This window comes from Salmo salar, chromosome 06, assembly GCF_965601325.2.
Source record: "Salmo salar chromosome 06, fSalSal1, whole genome shotgun sequence".
NCBI lineage: Eukaryota > Metazoa > Chordata > Actinopteri > Salmoniformes > Salmonidae > Salmo > Salmo salar.
The window spans coordinates 95,110,452-95,134,225 of record NC_138296.1 but is presented as its reverse complement, the minus strand read 5'-3'; the positions used below and the strand labels follow the sequence as shown (position 1 = coordinate 95,134,225).

Sequence of the window (23,774 nt, the reverse complement as noted above, 5' to 3'; positions counted from 1 at the left end):
GCTAACCACGAGGCTACCTGCCTCTAACCACTAGGCTACCTGCCTCTAACCACTAGGCTACCTGCCTCTAACCACTAGGCTACCTGCTGGTTACTAGCCCAACGCTCTAGCCACTAGGCTAACTGCCTCTAACCACTAGGCTACCTGCCTCTAGCCACTAGGCTACCTGCCTCTAGCCACTAGGCTACCTGCCTCTAGCCACTAGGCTACCTGCCTCTAACCACTAGGCTACCTGCCTCTAACCACTAGGCTACCTGCCTCTAACCACTAGGCTACCTGCTGGTTACTAGCCCAATGCTCCAACCACTAGGCTACCTGCTGGTTACTAGCCCAATGCTCTAACCACTAGGCTACCTGCCTCTAACCACTAGGCTACCTGCTGGTTACTAGCCCAACGCTCCAACCACTAGGCTACCTGCTGGTTACTAGCCCAATGCTCTAACCACTAGGCTACCTGCCTCTAGCCACTAGGCTACCTGCCTCTAGCCACTAGGCTACCTGCCTCTAACCACTAGGCTACCTGCCTCTAACCACTAGGCTACCTGCCTCTAACCACTAGGCTACCTGCCTCTAACCACTAGGCTACCTGCCTCTAACCACTAGGCTACCTGCCTCTAACCACTAGGCTACCTGCTGCTCCTAATCTGCATGAACTACACGGGGCCGGTTTCCCGAACATAGATGAAATTCTGGAGATTTTCCATTCAGCAGACTTTTTAGTCCAAGTCTAGGCTAAGCAAAAAGGAGAGCGCTCTCTACAAAGAGAAAAATGACACAAGATTCAAAAAGTGAGACATTTTCAAAACAAAATTGTCTGTCGAGTAGAGAAGCCCCTTTTTCCCACAATCAACAAAAAAAGATCTATAAAGTGAGCGAAAGAGAGAAATGAAAACTGTGATTTGGCGGCGATACCTCTCCCTTCCCTTTCACAGCCAGCCTTGGGCTTTAGAAAAATGACTTAACTTTTTTGTTGATGTATGAATCGGCAGGGAGACTATTTATCAGCAGGCCCTCTGCGGGCACCCGCTCCGGTCCCACCAGTAACAGGCCGCATCGCTCCCCTTTTGACTGATTAATTAGCCAATCACAGGACATTTTTCACCGGTCGCCAGGCGACGACAGCGGCAGGAAGGTTTACTCCAGCTAATGCCGTGTGGCTCTGTAGCCGGGGCCCGTTGGAACCACTGGAGTTGTTGTAGCCTCGTCGGCTATTTCACGCTTACGTAGTGGCCGGGACCGGGACTGGCTGGGGGCCAGGTAGGGTGGGGGCCTGGCGGAGTGGCTGGAGGAGCAGGAGAGATAAATCAACCAGGCTGGGGAGGTGGACAGAGAAGAGAGAGGCTGTGGGGTGGTGGTCTTGGTAGTGGAGGGGCACGGAGGGGGCTGGGGGAGGAGGTGGGGGGGGGGGGGGGGGGATGGCCAGGGGCACTGCTTGCCTGCTGAAAAGCACAGGGAGTATTGGGGTGGGTGAGAGACGGGAGGATGGGGAAACACTGGAAGCTACATTACAGCAGCGCTGCCAACGAACCTTCATTTAGAAGTGACCAGAAGTCCTCTATGATACCAGAAGCAAGAGCATGTGATTTCTCTTGTGGTGAGGGAAGGTGGAGGAGGCAGAGTTGGCGGGGGAGGCAGGAGGGCGCAGGGGGGGAAGAAGGCAGGAGAGGGCAGGGGGGAAGAGGGCAGGAGGAGGCAGGAGGGAAGAAGGCAGGAGGGGGTAGGGGGAAGAGTGAGGAGAGGGCATGAGGGGAGAAGGCAGGAGGGTGAAAAAGGCAGGAGGAGAACCATTTTTTATTTTTGTAATTTTTTTTTACCAAAATTTTGTTCGGTTGCAGACCTATTCTAAAATGGATTAAAATGTTGTTTTTTTCCCCCACATCAATCTACACACAATGCCCCATAATGATGAAGGAAAAAAATTGAAATATCACATTTACATAAGTATTCAGTCCCTTTTCTCAGTACTTTGTTGAAGCACCTTTGGCAGCAATTACAGCATTGAGTCTTCTTGAGTATGACACTACAATCTTGGCACACATATGTTTTGGGAGTTTCTCTCATTCTTCTCTGCAGGTCCTCTCAATCTCTGTCGTGTTGGATGGGGAGCGTCGCTGCACAGCTATTTTCAGGTCTCCAGAGATTAGAGGTCGACCGATTTTTATGATTTTTTTCAACGCTGATACCGATACCGATTATTGGAGGACCAAAAAAAGCCGATACCGATTAATCGGCCAATTTGTTTTTGATTAATTTATTTGTAATAATGACAATTACAACAATACTGAATGAACACTTATTTTAACTTAATATAATACATCAATAAAATCAATTTAGCCTCATAAGTAATGAAACATGTTCAATTTGGTTTAAATAATGCAAAAACAAAGTGTTGGAGAAGAAAGTAAAAGTGCAATATGTGCCATGTAAAAAAGCTAACGTTTAAGTTCCTCGCTCAGAACATGAGAACATATGAAAGCTGGTGGTTCCTTTTAACATGAGTCTCCAATATTCCCAGGTAAGAAGTTTTAGGTTGTAGTTATTATAGGACTATTTCTCTCTATACGATTTGTATTTCATATACCTTTGACTATTGGATTTTCTTATAGGCACTTTAGTATTGCCAGTATAACAGTATAGCTTCCGTCCCTCTCCTCGCTCCTACCTGGGCTTGAACCAGGAACACATCGACAACAGCCACCCTCGAAGCAGCATTACCCATGCAGAGCAAGGGAAACAACTACTACAAGTCTCAGAGCGAGTGACGTTTGAAACGCTATTAGCGCGCACCCGCTAACTAGCTAGCCATTTCACATCGGTTACACCAGCCTAATCTCGGGAGTTGATAGGCTTGAAGTCATAAACAGCACAATGCTTGAAGCATTGCGAAGAGCTGCTGGCAAACGCACTAAAGGGCTGTTTGAATGAATGCTTACGAGCCTGCTGGTGCCTACCACCGCTCAGTCAGACTGCTCTATCAAATCATAGACTTCATTATAACATAATAACACACAGAAATACAAGCCTTTGGTCATTAAAATGGTCGAATCCAGAAACTATCATTTCGAACACAAAACTTTTATTCTTTCAGTGAAATACGGAACCGTTCCGTATTTTATCTAACGGATGGCATCCCTAAGTCTAAATATTGCTGTTACATTGCACAACCTTCAATGTTATGTCATAATTAATTATGGCCTTTGTTAGGAATAAATGGACTTCACACAGTTCGCAATGAGCCAGGCGGCCCAAACTGCTGCATATACCCTGACTGCTTGCACGGAACGCAAGAGAAGTGACACAATTTCCCTAGTTATAAGAAATTCATGTTAGCAGGAAATATTAACTAAATATGCAGGTTTAAAAATATATACTTGTGTATTGATTTTAAAGAAAGGCATTGATGTTTATGGTACATTGGTGCAACGACAGTGCTTTATTCGCAAATGCGCCTGTTAAATTATCACCCGTTTGTCGAAGTGGGCTGTGATTCAATGACAAATTAACAGGCACCGCATCGATTATATGCAACGCAGGACACGTTAGATAAACTAGTGATTATGTTAAGATTGATTGATTGTTTTTCATAAGATAAGTTTAATGCTAGCTAGCAACTTACCTTGGCTTCTTGCTGCACTCGCGTAGCAGGTAGTCAGCCTGTCACGCAGGCTCCTCGTGGAGTGCAATGTAAGGCAGGTGGTTAGAGCGTTGGACTAGTAACCGGAAGGTTGCAAAAACGAATCCCCGAGCTGACAAGGTAAAAATCTGTCGTTCTGCCCCTGAACAAGGCAGCTAACCCACCGTTCCTAGGCCATCATTGAAAATAAGAATGTGTTCTTAACCGACTTGCCTAGTTAAATAAAGGTGTATAAAAAAAATGGGCAAATCGGTGTCCAAAAATACCGATTGTTATGAAACTTGAAATCGTCCCTAATTAATCGGCCATTCCGATTAATCGGTTGACCTCTACCAGAGATGTTAGATCAGGTTCAAGTCAGGGCTCTGAGGCTCAAGGACATTGAGACTTGTCCTGGAGCCACTCTTGCTTTGTCTTGGCTATGTGCTTAGGGTCGTTGTCCTGTTGGAAGGTGAACCTTCTCAGTCTGATGTACTGAGAGCTCTGGAGCAGCTTTTCATCATGGATCTCGCTCCACTTTGCTCCTTTCATCTTTGCCTTGATGCTGACTAGACTCCCAGTCCCTGCCGCTGAAAAATATCCCAACAGCATGATGTTGCCACCATGCTTCCCCGTAGGGATGGTGCCAGGTTTCCTCCAGACGTGACGGTTGGCATTCAGGCCAAATAGGTCATTTTTGTTTTCATCAGACCAGAGAATCTTGTTTCTCATGGTCTGAGAGTATTTTAGGTGCCTTTTGGCAAACTCCAATCGGGCTGTCATTGTCTGGCCACTCCACCATAAAGGCCTGATTTGGTGGAGTGCTGCAGAGATGGTTGTCCTTCTGGAAGGTTCTCCCATCTCCACAGAGGAACTCTTGGAGCTCTGTCAGAGTGACCATCGGGTTCTTGGTCACCTCCCTGACCAAGACCCTTCTCCCCCGATTGCTCAGTTTGGCCGTGCGGCCAGTTCTAGGAAGAGTCTTAGTGGTTCCAAAATTCTTCAATTTAAGAATGATGGAGGCCACTTTTCTTGGGGACCTTCAATGCTGCAGAAGTGTTTTGGTACCCTTCCCCAGATCTGTGCCTCGACACAATCCTGACCCGGAGCTCTACGGACAATTCCTTCGACCTCATGGCTTGGTTTTTGCTCTGACATGCACTGTCAACTGTGGGACCTTATATAGACAGGCCTGTGCCTTTCCAAATCATGTCCAATCAATTGAATTTACCACAGGTGGACTCCAATCAAGTTGTAGAAACATCTCAAGGATGATCAATGGAAACAGGATGCACCTGAGCTCAATTTCGAGTCTCGTAGCAAAGGGTCTGAATACTTATGTAAGTTAGGTATATATTTCATTTTTACTAAATGTGCACAAAAAAAACATATTATGGGATATTGTGTGTTGATTGCTGAGGATTTGTTTAAAAAAAAAATCTATTTTAGAATAAGGCTGTAAAATATTGTGGAAAAAGTCAAGGTGTCTGAATACTCTCCGAAGGCGCTGTAAGTACACCCCCTGGACAGAACACTAGTCTACCACAGGACAAGTGAAAAGGTGGCTAATGCATTCTATTGAACCTCCATCCATTCTTGGCTTGATTGATTCATACACTGAATTGGCTTGGCATCTACGGTAATGTCCTGTCTTCAGCAGCCATGTCTCACTGTTCAGAGGCTAGAGAGAGAGAGAGGGAGAGAGAGGGAGAGCTGGAATGTCTTGAAGGAGAGGCATTCAGAGCCCCAGATCCCCCTCTCTCTCCCCCCCCCCCCGCTGTCCCTTTACCCCTCTCCTACTCTCACTCTTCTCCCCCTCTCTCTCTCTCTCTTTCTCTGGGAACCTCCCAGTGTTCCCTGGCCTCGCCAGGGGAGAGCAGACTGAGAGGGCAGGAAGAGGGCTGATAGCCTGCCAGGCTGCTCCTCCGCAGAAGGAGCCTTATCTCAGGTCTGCACACATCACATCCTCTTCCTGTGGCTCTGTGGAGGAGCTGGTCGTTGGCTGTAGGCGTTGTTTTCAAAACCCTCCTCCTCAGACCCTCTTGTATGCTCTTCTGTATCCAGTATTTATTCATGAACACACACATGAAAGAGTTGACAATTGCAAGTCAACTATTGCAGGCTAGGTGTCTGTTGGTGTTGCAGGCTAGGTGTCTGTTGGTGTTGCAGGCTAGGTGTCTGTTGGTGTTGCAGGCTAGGTGTCTGTTGGTGTTGCAGGCTAGGTGTCTGTTGGTGTTGCAGGCTAGGTGTCTGTTGGTGTTGCAGGCTAGGTGTCTGTTGGTGATGTGCCTTTCTCTGCCACTGTTAATGTTGGGTTGTGACGGAGGAGGAGTTTTCCTGTATTTGGGGTTGTGTGTGTGTGTGTGGCCAGTCTGCTCAGCGCAGCAGTTTTCTCCTATCATAACAGAGATGAGCCTAATGGAGGTCCCCAGGCGTGGTGAGAGAAGAGCCACACACCAAGTCATGACTTTCCTTTTCTCCTCCATCTCTCTCCTGAGAGTCATCTCACAGGCAGTTTGAAAGTGGCCCCTAAGCTAGCCATCGTCCGCCAATCCCGGGTGGCCATCGTCCGCCAATCCCGGGTGGCCATCGTCCGCCAATCCCGGGTGGCCATCGTCCCCCAATCCCGGGTGGCCATCGTCCGCCAATCCCGGGTGGCCATCGTCCGCCAATCCCGGGTGGCCATCGTCCGCCAATCCCGGGTGGCCATCGTCCCCCAATCCCGGGTAGACACCATGTAGTTGGACCCTATCAGCTGTGTCACACACACACACACACACACACACACACACACACACACCAAGCCTGTCTATAGACCAGAGAGGAGGGAAACCATTGTCCAGTAACAGACAGTATAGATTTTCTCTGGGCTGGAAGTTGGGAAGTTTTGTCCTAATGGCACCTCACTTGTAGCCCTGTTCTGTTGTCTAACTCACCTGTAGCCCTGTTCTGTTGTGCTAACTCACCTGTAGCCCTGTTCTGTTGTGTCTAACTCACCTGTAGCCCTGTTCTGTTGTCTAACTCACCTGTAGCCCTGTTCTGTTGTGCTAACTCACCTGTAGCCCTGTTCTGTTGTGTCTAACCTCACCTGTAGCCCTGTTCTGTTGTGTCTAACTCACCTGTAGCCCTGTTCTGTTGTCTAACTCACCTGTAGCCCTGTTCTGTTGTCTAACTCACCTGTAGCCCTGTTCTGTTGTCTAACTCACCTGTAGCCCTGTTCTGTTGTGTCTAACTCACCTGTAGCCCTGTTCTGTTGTGTCTAACTCACCTGTAGCCCTGTTCTGTTGTCTAACTCACCTGTAGCCCTGTTCTGTTGTGTCTAACTCACCTGTAGCCCTGTTCTGTTGTGTCTAACTCACCTGTAGCCCTGTTCTGTTGTGTCTAACTCACCTGTAGCCCTGTTCTGTTGTCTAACTCACCTGTAGCCCTGTTCTGTTGTCTAACTCACCTGTAGCCCTGTTCTGTTGTGTCTAACTCACCTGTAGCCCTGTTCTGTTGTGTCTAACTCACCTGTAGCCCTGTTCTGTTGTGTCTAACTCACCTGTAGCCCTGTTCTGTTGTCTAACTCACCTGTAGCCCTGTTCTGTTGTGTCTAACTCACCTGTAGCCCTGTTCTGTTGTGTCTAACTCACCTGTAGCCCTGTTCTGTTGTGTCTAACTCACCTGTAGCCCTGTTCTGTTGTGTCTAACTCACCTGTAGCCCTGTTCTGTTGTGTCTAACCCACCTGTAGCCCTGTTCTGTTGTGTCTAACCCACCTGTAGCCCTGTTCTGTTGTGTCTAACCCACCTGTAGCCCTGTTCTGTTGTGTCTAACTCACCTGTAGCCCTGTTCTGTTGTGTCTAACTCACCTGTAGCCCTGTTCTGTTGTCTAACTCACCTGTAGCCCTGTTCTGTTGTCTAACTCACCTGTAGCCCTGTTCTGTTGTCTAACTCACCTGTAGCCCTGTTCTGTTGTCTAACTCACCTGTAGCCCTGTTCTGTTGTGTCTAACTCACCTGTAGCCCTGTTCTGTTGTGTCTAACCCACCTGTAGCCCTGTTCTGTTGTCTAACTCACCTGTAGCCCTGTTCTGTTGTGTCTAACCCACCTGTAGCCCTGTTCTGTTGTGTCTAACTCACCTGTAGCCCTGTTCTGTTGTGTCTAACTCACCTGTAGCCCTGTTCTGTTGTGTCTAACTCACCTGTAGCCCTGTTCTTTGTCTAACTCACCTGTAGCCCTGTTCTGTTGTGTCTAACTCACCTGTAGCCCTGTTCTGTTGTGTCTAACCCACCTGTAGCCCTGTTCTGTTGTCTAACTCACCTGTAGCCCTGTTCTGTTGTGTCTAACTCACCTGTAGCCCTGTTCTATTGTCTAACTCACCTGTAGCCCTGTTCTGTTGTGTCTAACTCACCTGTAGCCCTGTTCTGTTGTGTCTAACCCACCTGTAGCCCTGTTCTGTTGTGTCTAACTCACCTGTAGCCCTGTTCTGTTGTGTCTAACCCACCTGTAGCCCTGTTCTGTTGTCTAACTCACCTGTAGCCCTGTTCTGTTGTGTCTAACCCACCTGTAGCCCTGTTCTGTTGTGTCTAACCCACCTGTAGCCCTGTTCTGTTGTGTCTAACTCACCTGTAGCCCTGTTCTGTTGTGTCTAACTCACCTGTAGCCCTGTTCTGTTGTCTAACTCACCTGTAGCCCTGTTCTGTTGTCTAACTCACCTGTAGCCCTGTTCTGTTGTGTCTAACCCACCTGTAGCCTGTTCTGTTGTTTCTAACTCACCTGTAGCCCTGTTCTGTTGTTTCTAACTCACACCTTGTTAGAAGTTACACCAGTTTCAGTAGAGATCTGAGGCGGCAGAAAACGTTTTAGGGGATTTGAGAGGTTAGTCATACAGGATATAGAAGGGGATTTGAGACGTTAGTCGTACAGGATATAGAAGGGGGTTTGAGACGTTAGTCGTACAGGATATAGAAGGGGGTTTGAGAGGTTAGTCGTACAGGATATAGAAGGGGATTTGAGACGTTAGTCGTACAGGATATAGAAGGGGATTTGAGACGTTAGTCGTACAGGATATAGAAGGGGATTTGAGACGTTAGTCGTACAGGATATAGAAGGGGATTTGAGACGTTAGTCGTACAGGATATAGAAGGGGATTTGAGACGTTAGTCGTACAGGATATAGAAGGGGATTTGAGACGTTAGTCGTACAGGATATAGAAGGGGATTTGAGACGTTAGTCGTACAGGATATAGAAGGGGATTTGAGACGTTAGTCGTACAGGATATAGAAGGGGATTTGAGACGTTAGTCGTACAGGATATAGAAGGGGATTTGAGACGTTAGTCGTACAGGATATAGAAGGGGATTTGAGACGTTAGTCGTACAGGATATAGAAGGGGATTTGAGACGTTAGTCGTACAGGATATAGAAGGGGATTTGAGACGTTAGTCGTACAGGATATAGAAGGGGATTTGAGACGTTAGTCGTACAGGATATAGAAGGGGATTTGAGACGTTAGTCGTACAGGATATAGAAGGGGGTTTGAGACGTTAGTCGTACAGGATATAGAAGGGGGTTTGAGACGTTAGTCGTACAGGATATAGAAGGGGTTTGAGACGTTAGTCGTACAGGATATAGAAGGGGATTTGAGACGTTAGTCGTACAGGATATTGAAGGGGATTTGTGCTAACGACTGCCCTCCCTGAATACCAACGACTACCCAGCCATTCCTGAACCTGAGACCAGAAACAGGCTACCTGAGGTCATTACCAGAACAAATGGTCTAGTGACTCTTTATCCTCACAACAAAATCTGCAAAGCTGTGATGGCTGTATTCCCAAAATATTCAGCGCAAGAAATCTGTACAATATTTTAAGCTGAAAAGCACGAAGTCTTGAATCTTGTGTTGTTTTATATATCAACTCGTACCATGTAATCTGTACATCAAGAATCTCTTCCCAGCTACTTTGGCGCTGCTGTCAACATCCTGGTCCTCAAATTAAACTGGTATACTTTCCTATTTATGCTATTTTTATTCCTCCAGTTTTGATCCTTTATATTGGGCATACAGACCAGTTCCCTGCCTCCTCCCTCTTCCACCTGCCTCCTCCATTTTTGGGGAAGTGTTGTAATCTATTGGTTGTCATCTTGGATTGAGCAGACCTTCCCATGCAGTTCTGATGGCTCAATGTGAGAAGTGCAGTTCTGACGGCTCAATGTGAGAAGTGCAGTTCTGATGGCTCAATGTGAGAAGTGCAGTTCTGACGGCTCAATGTGTGCCGTGCAGTTCTGACGGCTCAATGTGAGAAGTGCAGTTCTGACGGCTCAGTGTGTGACGTGCAGTTCTGACGGCTCAGTGTGTGACGTGCCGTTCTGATGGCTCAATGTGAGACGTGCAGTTCTGACGGCTCAATGTGTGACGTGCAGTTCTGACGGCTCAATGTGTGACGTGCAGTTCTGACGGCTCAATGTGAGACGTGCAGTTCTGACGGCTCAATGTGTGCCGTGCAGTTCTGACGGCTCAATGTGTGCCGTGCAGTTCTGACGGCTCAGTGTGTGCCGTGCAGTTCTGACGGCTCAGTGTGTGCCGTGCAGTTCTGACGGCTCAGTGTGTGCCGTGCAGTTCTGACGGCTCAGTGTGTGCCGTGCAGTTCTGACGGCTCAGTGTGTGACGTGCCGTTCTGATGGCTCAGTGTGTGACGTGCCGTTCTGACGGCTCAATGTGTGCCGTGCAGTTCTGACGGCTCAGTGTGTGCCGTGCAGTTCTGACGGCTCAGTGTGTGACGTGCAGTTCTGACGGCTCAGTGTGTGACGTGCCGTTCTGACGGCTCAGTGTGTGCCGTGCAGTTCTGACGGCTCAATGTGTGACATGCAGTTCTGACGGCTCAATGTGTGACGTGCCGTTCTGACGGCTCAGTGTGTGCCGTGCAGTTCTGACGGCTCAGTGTGTGACGTGCAGTTCTGACGGCTCAGTGTGTGACGTGCAGTTCTGACGGCTCAGTGTGTGACGTGCAGTTCTGACGGCTCAGTGTGTGACGTGCAGTTCTGACGGCTCAGTGTGTGACGTGCAGTTCTGACGGCTCAGTGTGTGACGTGCAGTTCTGACGGCTCAGTGTGTGACGTGCAGTTCTGACGGCTCAGTGTGTGACGTGCAGTTCTGACGGCTCAGTGTGTGACGTGCAGTTCTGACGGCTCAGTGTGTGACGTGCCGTTCTGACGGCTCAATGTGTGCCGTGCAGTTCTGACGGCTCAGTGTGTGCCGTGCAGTTCTGACGGCTCAGTGTGTGACGTGCAGTTCTGACGGCTCAGTGTGTGCCGTGCAGTTCTGACGGCTCAGTGTGTGCCGTGCAGTTCTGACGGCTCAGTGTGTGCCGTGCAGTTCTGACGGCTCAGTGTGTGCCGTGCAGTTCTGACGGCTCAGTGTGTGCCGTGCAGTTCTGACGGCTCAGTGTGTGCCGTGCAGTTCTGACGGCTCAGTGTGTGCCGTGCAGTTCTGACGGCTCAGTGTGTGCCGTGCAGTTCTGACGGCTCAGTGTGTGCCGTGCAGTTCTGACGGCTCAGTGTGTGACGTGCAGTGCCTAGAGAAAATATTCACACCCCTTGACTTTTCTATATGTTGTTGTTACAGCCTAAATTTAAAATGGACTAAATGTAGTTGTTGTGTCCCTGGCCTACCCACAATACCCCATCATGTCAAAGTGGAATTATGGTTTTTCGAACCGTTTACAAATTAATTAAAAATGAAAAGTCAATAAGTATTCAACCCCTTTGTTATGGCAAGACTAAATAAGTTCAGGAGTAAAAATTTGCTTAACAAGTCACATAATACATTGCAATAACAGTGTTTTTAACATGATTTTTTTAAATGACTACCTCTTCTCTGTACCCCCACACACATACAATTATCTGTGAGGTCCCTCAGTCGAGAAGTGAATTTCACAACACAGATTCAACCACAAAGACCAGGAAGGTTTTCCAATGCCACGCAAGGAAGGGCACCTATTGGTAGATAAAAAATATATATATTTTTTTTTTAAAGCAGACATTTTAATCTCTTTAAGCATGGTGAAGTTATTAATTCCACTTTGGATGTTGTCGCAATACACTCAGTCACCTCAAAGATACAGGCGTCCTTCCTAACTAAAAAATACCACTCTCCATATTATCAAGCATAGTTGTGGCTGCATCATGTTATGGGTATTCTTGTAATCATTAAGGTCTGGGGAGTTTTTCAGGATAAAAAATACATTGAATGGAGCTAAACAAGGACACAATCCTAGAGGGAAACCTGGTTCACTTTGCTTTCCACCAGACAATGGGAGATGAATTCACCTTTCAGCAGGACAATAACCTAAAACACAAGGCCAAATATACACTGGAGTTTCTTACCAAGAAGATAGTGAATGTTCCTGAGTGGCCGAGTTACATTTTTGAGTTAAATCTACTTGAAAATCTACAACCAATTTGACAGAGCTTGAAGAATTATGAAAATAATAATTGGCAAATGTTATACAATCCAGGTGTGTAAAGCTCTTAGAGACTTACCCAGAAAGACTCACAGCTGTAATCGCTGCCAAAGTTGATTCTACAAAGTATTGACAAAGGGGTGTGAATTTTTTAATATCAACCCAAAAATGTTTTCTCACTTTGTCATTATTGGGGTATTGTGTGTAAATGGCAGAGGGGAAACATATATTTAATCAATTTTCGAATTCAGGCTGTAACACAACAAAATGTGGAATAAATCAAGGGGTTTGAATACTTTCTGAAGGCCCTGTCACTCTACTATACAATTTACAAAATCATTTAAAAAGAAAGTACCTTTATAAAACATATTTCCCATAAACACAGGTATTTTATCAACCAGTACATTTTGAGTTTAACCGTAATATTTGTTGTAATATTTGTTATTTTCTGGTGGATGAAATTGAAACACTTGTAACCAGCTCTTTATTGCCTGTTTTGAGAAAAAGAGATACTTTGATCAAAGAAATCGGCTTTTCTTAGTAATCTACTGGACAATCATTTTTGGTTTGAAGTGAAACTTTTGGGGGAAGCTTTAAGTGAGAGGTTTAGTGCTTAAAATATTTAATCATCTCAGGACTTATTCTGATTTACATAATATCAAAATACCAACAACAAAAAATCAAACATTCCATTGTTCAAAATTAAGAGAATCATTTTATTTTTTTTGTCCGTTGGATCAATGTATACATCCTCAGAACACTACCTCCCTTTCCCTGTGTGGGATAGTATTGACTGTAATCTCTGTTCTGGTTGGTCGAGGACAGAGATTAATGACCAGTAGAATGCTTGCTTTAATCCCATGTGGCCTAACCAAGAGGTATCTGTAAATCTTGCAATATTCCCGAATTGCTTAAGTTAACCAGCTGTATGAACAAAGAGCGAAGGGAAAAAAAAAAACATACTGGCCTTGTACCCTATATAGTGCACCAGGTCCTGGTCAAAATAAGTACACTATTTAGGGAATCGGGTGCTATTTGGGATGCAGCCACAGATAATGTATGTATGTATATGAATACATTAATGTAAGGGAGGGAAGCTGACTCCAGAGCCATGAGAACTGGGAATGTCATTTTGCCCCTAAATATCAGAGGACAAGAACCCCGTGAGTTTACTCTTAAGTGTACAAAACATTTAGGAACACCTTCCTAATATTGAGTTGCCCTCCAGAACAGCCTCAATTTGTCGGGGACATGGACTTCTACAAGGTGTCAAACGTTCCACAGGGATAGTGTGGCCCATGTTGACTCTAATGCTTCTCGCGGTTGTGTCAAATTTAACATTTAACATTTAAGTCATTTAGCAGAAGCTCTTATCCAGAGCGACTTACAAATTGGTGCATTCACCTTATGATATCCAGTGGAACAACCACCTTACAATAGTACATCTAAATCTTTTAGGGGGGGGGGGTTAGAAGTATTACTTTATCCTATCCCAGGTATTCCTTAAAGAGGTGGGGTTTCAGGTGTCTCCGGAAGGTGGTGATTGACTCCGCTGTCCTGGCGTCGTGAGGGAGCTTGTTCCACCATTGGGGTGCCAGAGCAGCGAACAGTTTTGACTGGGCTGAGCGTGAACTGTGCTTCCTCAGAGGTAGGGGGGCCAGCAGGCCAGAGGTGTATTGGCTGTATTGTCCTTTAGGTCGCGGACCATTCTTGATACACGCGGGAAACTGTTTAGCGTGAAAACCCTAACAGAGGTGCAGTTCTTGACACGCCCAAACCGGTGTGCCTGACACCTACCATAAACGGGGTGCAAAGACTCCCTTAGCAACACCAAAAACCCCCCCTTGTCTTCTAATTGAACCCTTTAGAAGCCGAACGCTTCAGGGAACTCGGCTGTTAAGATACCAGGTTCTCTTGTTTTGTTAGTTTTTTTTGTACACCGGTTGAGACGTTCTGAAAGGCCAATAGTGCTGCAGCGTGACGATGTCACTGGGACATCTACAGAAGACTAGTTCATTGACCGTCAGTGGTTGTGGAGGTGAGATGTAGAGACTGAGGGTGTTGACAGTTTAAAGGGCCAGGCCAGTCAAACACTTTTCCTGTGTAAAAACATACATATATTTCCACACTGAGGTCGAAATAACACTCTGAAATTGTGGAAATTATTGTAAGGCCCTTTTAGTGTACGAGCTTTTTGATGGGGGAAAGAAGGTTTGTAATTTCAGCCTGTTCAGGTGGGATGTTGTTTTTGGCCCAGAGCATGACATCACAATCTTATTATTCTGACCAATGACCAGTTATCTTTTATTTGCATACGAAAGGTGGTCGTTGGTAGAACAGTTGTATTCAAACTTTTTCAAATCTAATAACACAACCTTAAAATGTATTTGTATTTTTTACTTCAACAAATAACCTTCAATTCATACAATTTTCATCTCGTCAAAATAGTCTGCTTTAGAGTCTAGACAATCCTATCCGCCAATCACGGCTGTGTATGTAAATATCTTCACATTTGTATCAACACTCTCACACAATCAGACCTGAGCATTTAATGGCAAAACGTGGCTCAGGGAAATAAATTATTACAAGTATATTTTTTGTTATTTTTGTGAAATAAATGCACACAGTCATTTATTAGACATACCAGTGATTATTTAAAGTAGTAGGCAGTAAGGGACTTGTCTTATATTTTCAAATGTGGACATAAACTTTTCATACTTTTACATTTCTAATGTGTTTCTATATGTCTCTGTAGGAGAGAAGTGGGCCAAACTCCCAGGGGGTGAACGAGAAGGAGACCAGGGCAGTTACAGCACCAGCTACAACGGTTGCGACCCCTGAACCTGATGTAGAGGTCATCACCAAGACAGTCACCAGCACCCTCTCCATGCAGGAGTACTTTGCCCAGCGGATGGCTCAGCTGAAAAAGGGTCGTGGCGAGGCTCCCACTGCAACCTCATCACCAGAGAACAGTGATGCGCAGAAAGTCCCGGCTGATTTTGCCACTGACCACACAGAGGAACTCACGTCAAAGAAGAAGAAGAAGAAGAAGAGAGAAGAGAGAGAGGGAAGAGGATGACGTGGTGGTGAAGGAGGAGTGTGTCGTAGCTCCCGTGTCGGAGGGGCGCGAGAAGAAGAGAAAGAGAAAGAGGGCGGAGAAAGAGGTGTTGGCTGAAGACTGCAGCGCCACCACTGGCGTGGAGCAGAACTGCCAGGACCTCCAAATTGTAGACTTAACAACAGAGTGTGAGGTTGTAAATAAGAAATGGAGGGGGGAGGTGGTTGTCGTGGAGGACGAGGTTGAGGTGATCGTGGTAAAAGAGAAGAAATCTAAAAAGGACAAGAAAAAGAAGAAGAGAATAGATCTACATTCTTTGTAGAAGTCTAGAACCGTCTTCTCTTGGGCTGCGTCTCAAATGGCACCCTAATCCCTTTGTAGTGCAGTACCCCGCATGGCTCTGGTATAAAGTAGTGCACTATAGATAGATCTCTATCTATCTATCTATCTATAGAGAGAATAGGGCGCCATTTGGGATGCACAATAGTCCTCAGGTTTCTGTGCTACAGTACAGTAGGCCTCTGGTCGTACATGAAAGAACTGGGTCTATGCACAGAGTGATATTCTCATCAGGTAGTTTGGACTGAATATCTGCTGGAAATAATCTAGGTAGTTCTACGTTTCTGGATGAGTTTGGTGCTTTCCCAGAGATACACTTTTAAAATGATCATTGTGACTCTATGTTCTCTGGATGCCCACTGTAGTCTCCCTAAAGTCTCTGCCCACTGTAGTCTCCCTGAAGTCTCTGCTCCCGTGTAGTCTCCCTAAAGTCTCTGCCCACTGTAGTCTCCCTAAAGTCTCTGCCCACTGTAGTCTCCCTAAAGTCTCTGCTCCCTGTAGTCTCCCTAAAGTCTCTGCCCCGAGCTGCCTAGTCTCGCCCCTGTAGTCTCTGCCCACTGTAGTCTCCCTAAAGTCTCTGCCCACTGTAGTCTCCCTAAAGTCTCTGCCCACTGTAGTCTCCCTAAAGTCTCTGCTCCCTGTAGTCTCCCTAAAGTCTCTGCTCCCTGTAGTCTCCCTAAAGTCTCTGCTCCCTGTAGTCTCCCTAAAGTCTCTGCTCCCTGTAGTCTCCCTAAAGTCTCTGCTCCCTGTAGTCTCCCTAAAGTCTCTGCCCACTGTAGTCTCCCTAAAGTCTCTGCTCCCTGTAGTCTCCCTAAAGTCTCTGCCCCCTGTAGTCTCCCTAAAGTCTCTGCCCCGGCTGCCTAGTCTCGCCCCTGTAGTCTCCCTAAAGTCTCTGCTCCCTGTAGTCTCCCTAAAGTCTCTGCTCCCTGTAGTCTCCCTAAAGTCTCTGCCCACTGTAGTCTCCCTAAAGTCTCTGCTCCCTGTAGTCTCCCTAAAGTCTCTGCCCCCTGTAGTCTCCCTAAAGTCTCTGCTCCCTGTAGTCTCCCTAAAGTCTCTGCCCCCTGTAGTCTCCCTAAAGTCTCTGCCCCCTGTAGTCTCCCTGTAGTCTCTGCTCCCTGTAGTCTCCCTGTAGTCTCTGCTCCCTGTAGTCTCCCTGTAGTCTCTGCTCCCTGTAGTCTCCCTGTAGTCTCTGCTCCCTGTAGTCTCCCTAAAGTCTCTGCTCCCTGTAGTCTCCCTAAAGTCTCTGCTCCCTGTAGTCTCCCTAAAGTCTCTGCTCCCTGTAGTCTCCCTAAAGTCTCTGCCCCCTGTAGTCTCCCTAAAGTCTCTGCCCCCTAAAGTCTCTGCCCCCTGTAGTCTCCATAAAATCTCTGCCCCCTGTAGTCTCCCTAAAGTCTCTGCCCCCTAAAGTCTCTGCCCCCTGTAGTCTCCCTGTAGTCTCCCTAAAGTCTCTGCTCCCTAAAGTCTCTGCCCCGTGTAGTCTCCCTAAAGTCTCTGCCCCCTGTAGTCTCCCTAAAGTCTCTGCCCCTAAAGTCTCTGCCCCGTGTAGTCTCCCTAAAGTCTCTGCCCCCTAAAGTCTCTGCCCCGTGTAGTCTCCCTAAAGTCTCTGCCCCGTGTAGTCTCCCTAAAGTCTCTGCCCCCTGTAGTCTCCCTAAAGTCTCTGCCCCTTGTAGTCTCCCTAAAGTCTCTGCCCCCTGTAGTCTCCCTAAAGTCTCTGCCCCCCTAAAGTCTCTGCCCCGTCGTAGTCTCCCTAAAGTCTCTGCCCCCTGTAGTCTCCCTAAAGTCTCTGCTCCCTGTAGTCTCCCTGTAGTCTCCCTAAAGTCTCTGCCCCCTAAAGTCTCTGCTCCCTGTAGTCTCCCTAAAGTCTAAAGTCTATTCTAAAACGGGACAGGGCGCCCATTTCTAAAACGGGACAGCGGCCCCATTTCTAAAACGGGACAGGGGGGCCATTCTAAAACGGGACAGGGGGCCCATTCTAAAACGGGACAGGGGGACCATTCTAAAACGGGACAGGGGGCCCATTCTAAAACGGGACAGGGGGCCCATTCTAAAACGGGACAGGGGGCCCATTCTAAAACGGGAAAGGGGGCCCATTCTAAAACGGGACATGGGGGCCATTCTAAAACGGGACAGGGGGGCCATTCTAAAACGGGACAGGGGGCCCATTCTAAAACGGGACAGGGGAACCATTTCTAAAACGGGACAGGGGGCCCATTTCTAAAACGGGACAGGGGGCCCATTTCTAAAACGGGACAGGGGCGCCATTCTAAAACGGGACAGGGACGCCATTCTAAAACGGGACAGGGGCGCCATTCTAAAACGGGACAGGGGCGCCATTCTAAAACGGGACAGGGGCGCCATTCAAAAACGGGACAGGGGGGCCATTCTAAAACGGGACAGGGGCGCCATTCTAAAACGGGACAGGGGGGCCATTTCTAAAACGGGACAGGGGGGCCATTTCTAAAACGGGACAGGGGGGCCCATTCTAAAACGGGACAGGGGGGCCCATTCTAAAACGGGACAGGGGGGCCCATTCTAAAACGGGACAGGGGGGCCCATTCTAAAACGGGACAGGGGGGCCCATTCTAAAACGGGACAGGGGGGCCCATTCTAAAACAGGACAGGGGGGTCTTATAGAAATGAATTGATGTGTGTTTGATATCATAATAACGTGTTCTCTTTTTAAATCAGATGAAATCAACCTGTCAGTCTTCCTGATCAATAAATCAAACTCAAATGACTACTGTTTCTTTTATCTGTTGAAGGATTTCTATATTGGCTTTTTGCCCACTGATATGCAATACATCCAGAGCCTAGGGCTACATGCTGTCCACATTGTCATTGCAATAGTGCATACATATGTTAACGTATGTAGTGTTTCTACTGATTTCTCTGAACCAGACCTGATACAACTCCAATCACCTTATCAATCAATCAATCCATGAACTGCCTCGTCTCATGTTTATATTGATCAGCTACAATATTGTCCTCCATATCAGTTGTCTTTCAGTTGGCTAATAAAATAATATATATATATAAATAGTTTAAACACGTGTTTATAGCGTGGCGTGACTTGTTGAACTGTACAGTATTTGTCTATGTACACTACCATTCAGAAGTTTGGGGTCACTTAGAAATGTCTTCCATGAAAACATACATGAAATGAGTTGCAAAACGAATAGGAAATATAGTCAAGATGTTGACAAAATTATAAATAATGATTTTTTTATTTTATTTTTTTAATTGAAATAATAATTGTGTCCTTCAAACTTTTTCAGCAATTACAGCCTTGCAGACCTTTTGGCATTCTAGTTGTCAGTTTGTTGAGGTAATATGAAGAGATGGCCAGTTTTATTGCTTCTTTAATCAGGATTACAGTTTTCAGTTGCGCTAACATAATCACAAAAGGGTTTTCTAATGATCAATTAGCATTTTAAAATGATAAACTTGGATTAGCTAACACAACGTGCCATTGGAACACAGGAGTGATGGTTGCTGATAATGAGCCTCTGTACACCAATGTAGATATTCCATTACAAAAATCAGCCGTTTCCAGCTACAATAGTCATTTACAACATTAACAATGTCTACACTGTATTTCTGATTCATTTGATGTTATTACAATGGATGAAAAATGTCTTAAGTGATCCCAAACGTTTGAACTGAAGTGTAAGTTGTGCTTGCTGTGACTTGTTGAACGGTACAGTACTTGTCTATGTAGGTTGTGTTTTCATTAGTACCATAGCAATATTCCTTTGAGGGAGTAGACAGACAGAATGAATGCGCCCCCCCCTATAGCATCTGACAGTTTCAACAGTCTGGTGTTCTGAAATACTGCTACTTTGACAGGACAGACCAAACCCGAATAACAAGCTGGTCCTGTGTGCCATCTGAATGGGTGATATACTTTATAAGGAAACTAGCTCAGTGGATAGAGAATGGTAACATCAGGGTAGTGGGTTCCGTTCCTACGACCACCCGGCAGCTAGCCTAGTGGTTAGAGCGTTGGGACAGTAACCGAAGAGTTACTGGATCGAATCCCCGAGCTGAGGAGGTAAAAATCGGTCGTTCTGCCCCCTGAGCAAGGCAGTTATACCCCACTATTCCCCGGGGCGCCGTGGATGTTGATTTAAGGCAGCCCCCCTCCCCCGCACCTCTCTGATTCAGAGGGGTTGGGTTAAATGTGGAAGACACATTTCAGTTGAATGCATTGTTGTATTACTGACTAAAATCCCCCCTTTCCTCATATGTAAAATCTTACGCGTGAGTAAGTTGCTTTGGATAAAAACGTCTGCTAAATATGCATATTTATATTTATATTACCAAGATGAGTCAAAGGAGGAATAAGAAACTATTGCTGTCTGTGTTTGCCTAGTCGTCAAAACAACAGGCGTCATCAATATCTACACAGAAATAACCACAAATCATTTGTGACTTCAGGTGATTAAAATGTGTCTTGTTGTGCATTTATTGTGGTCATAATCTACCCGTAATAATCTACCCCATAATAATCTACCCGTAATAATCTACCCCGTAATAATCTACCCATAATAATCTACCCGTAAAATTCTACCCCGTAATAATCTACCCCGTATAAACTACTCCGTAATTATCTACCCGTAATAGCTACCCGTAATAATCTACCCCGTAATTATCTACCCGTAATAGCTACCCGTAATAATCTACCCCGTAACAATCGACCCATATTATCTACCCCGTAACAATCTACCCCGTAATATACTACCCCGTAATAATCTACCACGTAATAATCTACCCCGTAAAATTCTACCCATAATAATCTACCCCGTAATCTACCCGGTAATGATCTACCCCGAAATAATTATCTACCCGTAATAATCTACCCCGTCATGATCTCCCCCGTAATAATCTACCCCGTAATGAACTACCCCGTAATAATCTACCCCGTAATGAACTACCCGTTAGGGAAGTAAAAAGTTGATTTGCAGTTTGATTTTAAAACGATAAGCAGTCATCAATTTGACAGCCATACTGGCGACTTAAATAGACAATCTGTGATTGTTACATCCATTTTGGGACTTTTATATGAATGATGTAATGTATACCAATTTATTCTTGAAGAATATAGTTTATAAATGCCTCATGAGCTTTTTTGAGAGGTGTATAACATTTCCCCATCCCTCAGCTGTTTATCAAATCAGTTAAGGGTAGGGTCACCACCATGTCCCGGATTGTGCGAGACTGTCCTGCATGTTGACCCTTTGGCCCTTGTCCCACAACCAAACAGTTATGTCCTGCATTTTATCAACAAATTCAAACACCACTATTTTGGAGGGGGGGGGGAGTTTGTTTTGTTCCGTATTTCAGTCAGACTTTCCAACCCGTCTCTTGCAGTCACATTGTGAAAATATATACACTCACCGGACGGTTTTATCAGCGGTGGAAAAAGTACCCAATTGTCATACTTGAGTAAAAGTAAAGATAGAAAATGACTCAAGTGAAAGTCACCCAGTAAAATTCTACTTGAATAAAAGTCTAAAAGTATTTGGTTTTAAATATACTTCAAATTCCTTATATTAAGCAAACCAGACGGCACGATTTTATATTTTGTATTTTTATTTAATGATAGCCAGGGGCCCACTAACTCTCTGACATAATTTACAAACGAAGTATTTGTGTTTAGTGAGTCTGCAATATCAGAGGCAGTAGGGATGACCAGGGCTGTTATCTGTTTAGTGAGTCCTCCAGATCAGAGGCAGTAGGGATGACCAGGGCTGTTCAATTGATAAGCGCGTGAATTGGACCATATTTTCTTTTGGAATGTAGTGAAGTAAAAGTAAAAGTTGTCAAAAATATAAATAGTAAAGTACAGATACCCCCCAAAAATGACTTAAGTAGTACTTTAAAGTATTTGTACTTAAGTACTTTACACCATAACAGTTTACTAGGTACACTACTCCGTTCACGAAAATGGATCGCTCCTACAGCTAGCAAGCGGGGTGGCAGGGTAGCCTAGTGGTTAGAGCGTTGTAACTGAAAGGTTGCAAGTTCGAATCCCCGAGCTGACAAGGTACTAATCTGTTGCTCTGCCCCTGAATAACTCACTGTTCCTAGGCCGTCATTGAAAATAAGAGTTTGTTCTTAACTGACTTGCCTAGTTAAAGAAAGGTAAAAAAATGTAAACAGTGAGTCATGGGGCTGTGACTTGTTAAAGCAGACAGGCATTGAGGCATTCAGTTACTGTTCGATTGAACGTTAGAATGTGAAAAACGAGTGACCTAAGTGACCGACTGTGGTATGATCGTCGGTGCCAGGCATGCCATTTCCAGTATCTCAGAAATGGCCGTCCTCGATGAGAGAGATCGAAGGAGAATGGCAAATAACGGCCCGGTACAACAGTGGTGTGCAAAACGGCCTCTTATACAACTCTCACAACTCGTCCGTCCTTGTTACGGATGGGAAATTGCAACAGACGAAAAGTAACCAGTGTCCACTCCTATCAGCTAAAAACAAGAAGAAGTGGTGCGCCATCACCAACACTGGACAACTGAGGAGTGGAAAAACATTCCCTGGTCCAACGAATCCCAGTTCCTGTTGCGTCATGCTGTTGGCAGAGTCAGGATTTGGTGTAAGCAGCATGAGTCCATGGCCCCATCCTGCCTGGTGTCAACGGTACAGGCTGGTGTAGGTGTAACAGTGTAGGTTCCGTCCCTCTCTTCGCCCCAACCTGGACTCGAACCAGGGACCATTCATTGCACACATCAACAACTGACACCCCACGAAGCATCGTTACCCATCGCGCCACAAGAGCCTCGGCCGTTGCAGCGCAAGGGGAACAACCACTTCAGGTCTCAGAGCGAGTGACGTCACCGATTGAAACGCTATTAGCGCGCACCACCGCTAACTAACTAGCCATTTCACATCGGTTACACCACCGCTAACTAACTAGCCATTTCACATCGGTTACACCACCGTTAACTAACTAGCCATTTCACATCGGTTACACCACCGCTGACTAACTAGCCATTTCACATCGGTTACACCACCGCTGACTAACTAGCCATTTCACATCGGTTACACCACCGCTGACTAACTAGCCATTTCACATCGGTTACACCACCGCTGACTAACTAGCCATTTCACATCGGTTACACCACCGCTGACTAACTAGCCATTTCACATCGGTTACACCACCGCTAACTAACTAGCCATTTCACATCGGTTACACCACCGCTAACTAACTAGCCATTTCACATCGGTTACACCACCGCTGACTAACTAGCCATTTCACATCGGTTACACCACCGCTGACTAACTAGCCATTTCACATCGGTTACACCACCGCTGACTAACTAGCCATTTCACATCGGTTACACCACCGCTAACTAACTAGCCATTTCACATCGGTTACACCACCGCTGACTAACTAGCCATTTCACATCGGTTACACCACCGCTAACTAACTAGCCATTTCACATCGGTTACACCACCGCTAACTAACTAGCCATTTCACATCGGTTACACCACCGCTAACTAACTAGCCATTTCACATCGGTTACACCACCGCTGACTAACTAGCCATTTCACATCGGTTACACCACCGCTAACTAACTAGCCATTTCACATCGGTTACACCACCGCTGACTAACTAGCCATTTCACATCGGTTACACCACCGCTGACTAACTAGCCATTTCACATCGGTTACACCACCGCTGACTAACTAGCCATTTCACATCGGTTACACCACCGCTGACTAACTAGCCATTTCACATCGGTTACACCACCGCTGACTAACTAGCCATTTCACATCGGTTACACCACCGCTGACTAACTAGCCATTTCACATCGGTTACACCACCGCTGACTAACTAGCCATTTCACATCGGTTACACCACCGCTGACTAACTAGCCATTTCACATCGGTTACACCACCGCTGACTAACTAGCCATTTCACATCGGTTACACCACCGTTAACTAACTAGCCATTTCACATCGGTTACACCACCGCTGACTAACTAGCCATTTCACATCGGTTACACCACCGCTGACTAACTAGCCATTTCACATCGGTTACACCACCGCTGACTAACTAGCCATTTCACATCGGTTACACCACCGCTGACTAACTAGCCATTTCACATCGGTTACACCACCGCTGACTAACTAGCCATTTCACATCGGTTACACCACCGCTGACTAACTAGCCATTTCACATCGGTTACACCACCGCTGACTAACTAGCCATTTCACATCGGTTACACCACCGCTGACTAACTAGCCATTTCACATCGGTTACACCACCGCTAACTAACTAGCCATTTCACATCGGTTACACCACCGCTGACT

The 23,774-nt window shown here is 46.1% G+C and overlaps 1 protein-coding gene across 1 annotated transcript in view; it reads left to right on the top strand.

The window, feature by feature from the left end:
* Positions 1 to 15,965, top strand: part of pinx1 (PIN2 (TERF1) interacting telomerase inhibitor 1) — a 54,970-nt gene extending 39,005 nt beyond the window's left edge. The window contains exon 7 of the mRNA XM_045721185.2: positions 14,808 to 15,965. Coding sequence (XP_045577141.2) covers positions 14,808 to 15,131 — 324 coding nt within the window. The 3' untranslated portion in view covers positions 15,132 to 15,965. The remainder of the gene's footprint in view (positions 1 to 14,807) is intronic.
* Positions 15,966 to 23,774: the final 7,809 nt, after the last annotated feature.